Source organism: Centruroides sculpturatus, unplaced genomic scaffold (assembly GCF_000671375.1).
Source record: "Centruroides sculpturatus isolate CEXI.00-Female unplaced genomic scaffold, Cexi_2.0 scaffold609, whole genome shotgun sequence".
NCBI classification, from domain to species: domain Eukaryota; kingdom Metazoa; phylum Arthropoda; class Arachnida; order Scorpiones; family Buthidae; genus Centruroides; species Centruroides sculpturatus.
In genome coordinates, this window is record NW_019384804.1 from 254,174 (window position 1) to 263,721 (window position 9,548).

Genomic DNA, 9,548 nt, shown 5'->3' on the forward strand with positions numbered 1-9,548 from the left:
GGAATTAAAGACAGATCGATTCAAAACAATATCATGTTTATAAACCTTTTACAAGAATTATACACAAAACGTGGCATACCCCTAGCAATCCTTTCCATAGACGTAGAAAAAGCGTTTGACTCAATAAACAGAGAAGTACTATGGAAAATCTTATACAGTTTTGGTCTAAATGAGAAAGAAATAAACGCAATAAAAACACTCTATCAAGATCCCTTCACTAAAATCCTAATTAATAATAATGAATCCAATGACATTGATTGTAAAGCTGGGGTACGCCAGGGGTGCCCCAGTTCCATGATATTATTTACTATATATTTAGAAGTTTTATTGAAAATGGTCAGTAATGATAACATTGTTACTCCGGTACACATCCCAGGCATGAACAAAAACATTAAATACATAGCGCACGCAGACGATGTCAACTTCTTTATTTTAGACAAACCATCTCTTAATAGAACAATTAGACACATAGAGAACTTCAGAGCACTTACCGGTATGAAAATTAATGAGAAAAAAAGTAAACTTTTCTGTATCAACAGCCAGTTAACTTGTGACATAATGGATATAGAGATAGTTGATGACATAAAAATTTTTGGTGTTTGGTTCGGCAAAAACAATAGACAAAAAAATCTGGAAAATATGATACAAAAGATTGACGAGGGGATTAAAGACTGGAGCACTAATTGGTTCTATTTACCAGAGCGTACAATAATAGCAAACAGAATATTAATAGCTAAAATTATGTACACACTATATGTGACTAGACTATCAAACGAAGATATTAAAGCTATAGAAAAAAAGATATACCAATTTATTTGGCAAAATACATTTGAACCTTTAAGTAGAAAAATTATGAGAAATAATACAACAGAAGGAGGTTGGAAATACTGGGATCTGAAAAACCTAGAAACCTCACTACAAATTGCTAATATGATTAACTCCATGAAAAAACAAGACCACCCTTTGAGTGACATTACGCAGTATATTCTCGGCCCCGTCACAAGGAAGATAACACAATTACAGATTAACAAGCCCTTTATTATTGACAACAATAAGAAATATAAAGAGTGGAGAAAAGTTATTGCTGAAATTACAAACAACAATGACCAAATATGTAACATAGATAGGAAAACCCGCCCCAGTGATATTTATAAGAAAATCCATAAGCAACATATGAGCATAGCAATGCAAAACAGCTACTTAAACTGGAACACAATATGGCAAAACATAGATCAACTTCCAGCTGAATGGAAGGAAACAACATGGAGAATGCTACAAAACATAGTGATGACTAAATCATACCTAAGAATATACATAAACAGTCGTGATGACAAGTGTTCAAGATGTGGTCAAAGTGAAACAATAGAACATCTCTTTTATGAATGCAACATTGCCAAACAAGTATGGGCATGGATAAATAAAATTTGGAAGATAAAAATCAATTGGGACAATATAAAATATCACATGAACTTCACAATAAGAAACCAAAACAGATATATGCTGAATTGGACAATAGGACTTGTTAAAAGAACTTTATGGAAACAGAGATGTGTCCTAACATATGAAAGAAAAAGATGGAATGCAACATTAATAGTGACTAAAATAAGAGAAGAAGCTAAACTGAAAATAAAAATTGACATAGAAAAATTACTTCCACATGACTTCAACAATCTATACAAAGGGACAAAAAATATAATATGGAAAGAGGACAATGACAAAATTTTATTTAACGACGAATGGTGAACACAATTCAACAAACATTGTCGGGTGTCAAACAACAAGTTTGATAATGTAAAAATATAGGGTTATGATATATTGTCGGGCTAAAACTTATGTTCATACTAACAAATATATATGTCGCGTTGTGCTATGTGAACTAACAAACAGACGTTACTAAGTGCAATATAAAAAGTAAAATATTGTCGAATGTTAAACAACAAGTTTGTTAACGTAAAAATATAGTGTTATGATATATTGTCGGGTTTAAAACTTATGTTTATATGTCACAATGTGCTATGTAAATTAACAATTCAAACATGAGTTGATGAGTGCATAGTAAAAAGTTAAATATTGTCGGGTGTTAAACAACAAGTCTGTTAATGTAAAAATATAATGTCGGGTTTAAAAGCTATGTTCATACTAACAAATATATATGTCGCTATGTGCTATGTCAACTAATCAATTACAAACAGATGTCGCTAAGTGCAATGTAAACAGTTAAATTTAATTGTCGGGCACAAGATTTGTATAAAATAATTGTGAATCTCAGTACGCTAAACAGCGATATGTGACTTTCAAACTTTAATAAATGTTTTAGTATCTGTTCTTATCAGCTTGATGGTTCCTCAGTAAAACAAGCTCCAGACCTGGATTTCGAGACACACATTGCTCCCCAGTCCTCTGGGTAAGTATACTTTTATTTTTGGTTTCCTTTCCTAATACTCTTCTCCCTTCCGCCAGAAGAGCGGCCTGCACGGTTTAAACGCACCGTGTATTCGCTGCTTGACTGGCAACACTTTCGTCTATCGCTACCAGCTTAGGTTGGTTGCTTTCCCGGTGCTCCACTTGGACACCCCGTGGCTCTCACTCGTGGGACCCGTGGTGCTTCACCTAGGACACCTCTTCTCTTCCCCTTCCTGCCCCTTCTTGGTTGGCTGCTCTGCACCCCAGGGGGCACTTCACTTGCTATCCTTCTCTCGGTCGATTCACACATTTGATCATTGCCAGTATGACAGAACTGACCGTTCTTGTCCCACTACACCCACCACACGGGTGTCAGTTATGCCTGCCGATACCCCGCGACTATGCGGATCATGCCGGCCTTGTGAAACACCTTAAGCACGTCCATGGCACCACCGTTAGGTTCGAGTGCCGGGCCTGTGGCTATTGTCACGATAAGCTTAAGGTGATCAAGGCCCACCAACTAAAGGCTGATGACTGCCGCACTAGGATAGAGGCATGCTCTCCTCCGTCCCCACTTCCGGCGGATCGTAAAAAGGTCTGTATCCCGACAAGGCCTAGGAAGCCCTACGTTCGTAGGAAGCCCCGGACCCCGGCTTCTCCGACCGACAGCAGCGACTCTTCATGGCAGTCCACGACTCCATCCCCGTCCACCAGGCCGACTACATCCCGCATTAGGAGGACCACGAGATCACTGCGCACCATCCCTGAAGGTGAACAACTGACGCAGAATACCGCTACCCCCAGTGAGTCAGCTGTACCATCGCCTTGCAACCAGACCACCGGCACTACCACACAGTGCATTACCACCGAGGAGCCGCTGCCACTGGCCACCACGACTGAGAAGTCACCCAGGAGACGTAGGCGCTCCAAGCGACTAAACCCGACGACACCCTCGCCCGGCGACCTCAACCATCCTAGTCCAGCCAACTCCGACCATCCGGCAACTCCCAGGCCCAGAAGCGAACCCACGACACCACCAGGTAGGACCTCCCCTGACTCTATCTCTTTTGAAGGCCTACCACCAACCGCAGAAGACCATGCTGCCGCAACAGTGCCACCATGTGTCCCCAGTCCACGTGTGCCACCCCTCGTCCCGCAGCAACCGCCACCTCCATCGCAGCCACCCTCCGATCTAGACAACGGCCCACCACAATGGGTTCTTGCATGGGCAGAACGCTTCAATAGCGCCGTCGACGAAGACATGTTCGAGCACATCCTAATGGAGTTCATACGACTTACGTACGATATCTGTGACATACAAGGCCCGAGACGGGGCCGGAACAACGCACATAGTCACAACCCTCCAAGTCAGCTCGAGGCTAGCATAATCCAGAGACTTTATCGAACCAACAGAAAGCGGGCGTTTGACCGTATCGTTGGTGGAGACTCTCGTTTCTGCCAAATTGACGCAATAAGTATCCACAACCACTTTAGGAACATCAATGAAGCACAGCCACATGTCTGCTCCACGCCTGTTCCTGCTGCACCTGATCCTGCCCCCGCCACCAGGGACCCTATCAACGTCGGATTTACACCTGAGGAAGTCGCCAACCGCATAGCCAAGGGCCACAACACCGCCCCCGGCCCAGACAAGATCCGCTATCTACACTGGAGGAGAGTTGACCCCAGCGGCATCATCCTGTCTGCCATCTTCAATGCGGTCCAACGGATAGGGCATGTCCCGCACGATTGGCGAGAGTCTACTACTGTCCTCATCCATAAGAAGGGCGACCTCACCGACCTACGTAACTGGAGGCCCATATGCCTCTCTAACACCCTGGGGAAATTATATACAGCCTGTCTGGCGGATAGGCTCCTCAAGTGGTGTGAGGCCAACAACAGACTTTCAACAGCGCAGAAGGGCTTCCTGCACTATCAGGGATGCGTCGAACATAATTTTGTCCTTAAATCCATTATTCAAGACGCACGACGCACCCGAAGGGAATGCTTCATTGCTTGGCTTGACATCGCCAATGCTTTTGGTAGCATTCCACATGGCGTTATCTGGGAATCCCTAAAGTGGCATGGGTTGCACCCCGACGCCATTACCACCATTCAACAACTCTACACTGGCTCTACTACTAGGATCCGGACTTGCACCGGGTACACAGAACCGGTTGCAATGCTATCCGGCGTCCATCAGGGGTGCCCCATCAGCCCCCTCCTCTTCATTCTAACTGTCGAACCAGCTCTACGCCGCCTCCGGTCCCTGGGCAAAGGCTACAACTTCCATAATATCACCGTGGATGCTCTCGCTTACGCCGACGATGTCGCCCTTGTGAGCAGCAGTAGCAGCGGACTACAAGAGCAACTGGACTCGATCGAAGAATGGGCAAAATGGGCCGGAATTAAATTCAACAATTCCAAATGTGGAACGCTTTCGGTACTAGGTAAGTCTCATACCTCTGGAAATAACACCTTTTCTCTTTACCAGAAAGACTTACCAAAGTTGGGAAACGATGATGCCTACAGACACCTGGGCGTTCCTACAAGATTCTCAAAATGTGATACCGAAGCGGCAACCACCGATAGCGTAATCAACGACATAACTAAAATCGACTCATCTCATCTGGCGCCGTGGCAGAAGGTAGACGCCTTGAACACCTTTATCATGCCAAGACTCACCTTCTGCCTCACCACGGGTACTGCCCCCAAGAAAACGCTCGACCGCATCGACAGAACCATCACACGCCACGTTAAAAGGTGGCTTAGTGTACCCCAACGAGCCAGCAATGAAATAGTGTTCCTCTCATACAAACAAGGAGGTGCAAATGTCACCCCTTCTAGTCATCTGGCTGACATCGCCCAGATATCCCATGCTGTGCACCTCTTCAGCTCCCGTGACGAGGACATCATCAAAGTAGCTCTAGGTGCCCTGCACGACGTGGTCTCATCCCGCATATAGCGCCAGCCCAGCACCAGCGACATCTGCCAATACCTGAACGGGTCCATGGAGGGAGACCTCGGCAATCCGTCGAAAGATATTACATCGATGTGGACCCGGCTCAGNGTGGGTGGGCGTTCAGATCCCAGGGATGGTAAAGAACTTACTAAACCATCTCTGGGAGGTCCCCTCACCACGGACAGGAACCCACATCGAGGGGGATTAGAGACGGAATTAATTTCAATCACCATAAGGCTAGTTCCTCATGAGATAGATGAAAATTTACTAAAGAGATATTAGGTAAATACGGTAAAGTTATTAATGTATATCCCCTTTTTTATCCGGGAACCAAAGTGAAAACAGGTAGCTATCGTATTCCAATAGTCACTAGAAAAAAGATACCTAGCTATTTAGAAGTATTCAGAAAAAGAATACAAATTCTATATGTAGGTGTTAGAAAAAAATGCTTGCGTTGCGGTGATCCAGATCATGAAATAAAAGATTGTCCGGTAAAAAAGTGCTACAGATGTAAAAGTATTCAGCATTTAGTTAAAGATTGCCCCGCTTGTTACAATTGTGGAAAAGTCCACAACAAAGAACAACAATGTCCCAAACAAACATTCGCAGATATATGTAAAAAAGGTCCGCGTAAACAAAGTCTAGACAGAAGAAGAGAAAGAAGTTTAGATAGATGGAAAAAGGAGAAACAAACAAAAAATAAGGTAGTAGAGATAGAGGAATTAGAAACTGAGGAAATAGATATAGATCAAAGTAATACAAACACAAAACAAGAAAACAATATAACTGAAAATATAAAAAATAGTCAAATAGAAAGCGTAAAAAGTAGTCAAATAGAAAGCCTAGAAAATAGTCAAATAGAAAGCTTAGAAAATAGTCAAATAACAAGCGTAGAACATGATCAGAGAGAAAAAGGGCGGAAACCCACCAAAGAAATAATTAAACAACCTGTAATAGAAATAAGTAGATGCGAAGAAATAACCCCTGAAAGAAAGGAAAAAAGAAAAGTTAGTAGAGAAATAATAATTAAAGAAAGAAATGTGAAAAGACACATACAAATATACAACATAGAAAAGAGAACAGACTTAACAGAAGGACAAAAAATAGCTGAACTAAATAAACTGGTAGGAAAAATGGCAGAACAAACAGGTATGAGAAAAACTTTTTCAGCCACTGATTTGTACAGATTAGCAAAAGAAACAGAAAACAAAACCAATAATGGGTAGTAGAAATGAACTAAATATTAGAACTATAAATATCTCTGGTTTTAGAAGTAAAGATAAGCAAATTTATATGCTAAATTTAATATTAACTCATAATGTAGATATTTTGTTACTACAAGATACAAATATTTATAATTTTAATGATCTTAAGAATGCTAAGGAAAATATATGTAGATTATAACACCTATGCTTCCTTTGCCATTCGAAGAAGCACGGGAATTTTAACTTTAGTTCATAAAAAGATAAAAGTCAGTGATTTCAGAACTGACTCAGAAGGCAGGATACTAGTTGTAGATTTTCAAGTAAAAAATAGATTAATGAAAATAATAAATTTATACGCCCCTCCTTCTATCTCTCCAAAAAGAGATTTCTTTCATGAGTTACCTAATTACTTTAGTGGAGGACGTGATATTATAGTAGCCAGAGACTTTAACTGCATGTTAAGTGGAATTGACAAAAACGGTCCTCTCATGCCAGACAGCACTAGGAAAATATTAAATAAATTAATAGAGAATTATAATCTAACTGACATTTATAGGTACAAATATCCCAACGCTCCAGGATATACATGGGAAAGTAGAGGCGTAAAAGAGCGATTAGATCACATATATATAAATGCAATAATAGGTAAAGTAAAGGATATAACAACATATAGCTTAACTTTAAATGACAAAAAAATATCAGATCACAATATGGTAGAAATAAATATAGACATTGATCATAATAGTAAGCAAAGGAATAATATTAAACTTACTAAAGAAATTTTAGACGATATTGATTTTCAAAATAGAATAAAAAATTTGATAGAAAATAATAAAAAAAAATAAATTGGGAAAAGTGGCATAAAATGAAACAAGAAATAGAAAGCATAACAGAGCAAACTTGGAAAAAACTGAAAAGAATAAGATTTGATAAAATAAAATACCTGCAAAGATCTCTCAGTCAAAAAATAATAGAAAATCAAATTAACGATATCAAAAACATACAGGAAGAAATTAGTATTGAAATTGAAAATAGAGTAAAAGACAACTATGTCAGATATAGGATGAACAAATTAGGTATTAGCAGACAGGCTGAAAGATCAGATTTTGAAAAAAAGGGCAAACAAAGAAATGCTAGAAATTAATAGTTTAGTTGTCGACAACAACATAATTACAAATAAAAACAAAATAATGAATGAATTTGAAAAATTTTACACTCACCTTTATAGTAGGCCCACAACTAATTGGGATTATTGGAACGAAGTCAGCAAACACATAACACCTATAAAAGATAAAAACGAAAACATCATTAACAAAGATATCACCAAGGATGAAGTAAGTGAAGCCATTAACGAATTACATATAAGGAAAGCATCCGGGATTGATAAAATCCCTGCGGAATTATATAGATTTTTTAATAATGATTTTGAAGAATTATTTTGTAATTTATTTAAGAATAACATAACTGAGGAAAATTTCACTCAGGGCAAAATGGTCCTAATAAACAAAAAAGACAATTTGGGAAAAAATGTTAGCAACTTTAGGCCAATCACATTACTGAATCTAGATTATAAAATATATAGTAATATAATATGTAAAAGACTCGAAAAACTTTTTAGAGATTATATAGGGATAACACAAAGTGCAGAAATCAAAGATAGGTCTATTCAAAACAATACCATGTTTGTTAACCTTTTGCAAGACCTCTATACAAAATGTGGCATACCTTTAGCAGTGCTTTCAGTAGATGTTGAAAAAGCGTTCGACACGATTAATAGAGAGGTATTGTGGAAAATTTTACATTGTTTTGAGCTAAACGAGGAAGAAATAAACAAAATTAAAGTACTTTATCAAAAACCTTTTACCAAAATTATAACAGACAATAATGAATCAAATAATATTGATTGTAAAGCGGGGGTCCGTCAAGGATGCCCTTGCTCATTGATATTGTTCACTTTGTATATCGAGGTCATGTTAAAAATGGTCACATATGATGATTTAATTACGCCCATACATATCCCAGGCATGCGTAAAACGATAAAATATTTTGCACATGCTGACGATGTAAACTTTTTTATACTAGACAAGCCATCCTTAAATAGAATAATTAGACACACAAAAATCTTTAGTACACTAACTGGCATGAAAATAAACGAGAAAAAAAGTAAACTATTCAACATTAATACCCATATTAGCTGTGATACAATGGACATTGAAACCGTAGAAGATATAAAAATTTTTGGGGTATGGTATGGGAAAAATAGTAGACAAAAAAACCTTGAAATGATGATACATAAGATAGAAGAAGGAATTAAAGAATGGAGTACCAACTAGTTCTATCTACCAGAACAAACAATAATTACAAATAAAATATTAATAGCAAAAATTATGTTCACAATGTACATCACTAGACTCTCAAACGAAGACATCAAAGCCATTGAAAAAAGAATATACCAATTTATCTGGCAAAACACTTTTGAATCCCTAAGCAGGAAAATCATGCGAAACAAGACAACAGAAGGTGGTTGGAGGATCTGGGAATTAAAAAACTTAGAGACCTCTCTACAAATAGCCAACATGATAAACTCAATAAAGAAACAAGAACATCCACTAAGCAACATTCTGCAATACATCTTAGGCCCCGTCACAAGAAAATTAACACAAACACAAGTAGTTAAACCATTTTTAATTGACAATACAAAAAAGTATAAAGAATGGAGAAAACTTTTTGCAGAAATATTAAACAACAATGATCAGATATGCAATTTAGATAGAAAGACTCGCCCTTGTGACATATACAAAAATATTCACAAACAACACTTAAGCACAGCAATGCAAAATAGTTTTCTCAACTGTAATATAATATGGCAGAATGTAGAACAACTCCCAGCAGAGTGGAGAGAAACGAGTTGCAGAATATTACAAAACATAGTTATGACGAAATCATACTTAAGAATATATATTAATAGCCACGACGAT

General features: G+C 38.6%; 1 protein-coding gene across 1 annotated transcript; it reads left to right on the forward strand.

The window, feature by feature from the left end:
• Positions 1 to 2,728: 2,728 nt before the first annotated feature.
• On the forward strand, positions 2,729 to 7,714 carry LOC111629615. The gene is made up of 3 exons (XM_023373514.1): positions 2,729 to 5,333; positions 5,798 to 6,372; positions 7,577 to 7,714. The coding sequence occupies exons 1-3, from the start codon at positions 2,729 to 2,731 to the stop codon at positions 7,712 to 7,714; spliced, it is 3,318 nt and encodes a 1,105-aa protein (XP_023229282.1).
• Positions 7,715 to 9,548: the final 1,834 nt, after the last annotated feature.

Excerpts from the sequence above, each read along its gene's own strand:
- LOC111629615 (XM_023373514.1), top strand. The coding sequence starts at position 2,729 with ATGACAGAACTGACCGTTCTTGTCCCACTACACCCACCACACGGGTGT. Across the intron at positions 5,334-5,797 it reads CATCATCAAAGTAGCTCTAG|GTGTTAGAAAAAAATGCTTG; the intron begins GTGCCCTGCACG and ends TTCTATATGTAG. Across the intron at positions 6,373-7,576 it reads AAAGAAAGGAAAAAAGAAAA|GAAGAAATTAGTATTGAAAT; the intron begins GTTAGTAGAGAA and ends AAAAACATACAG.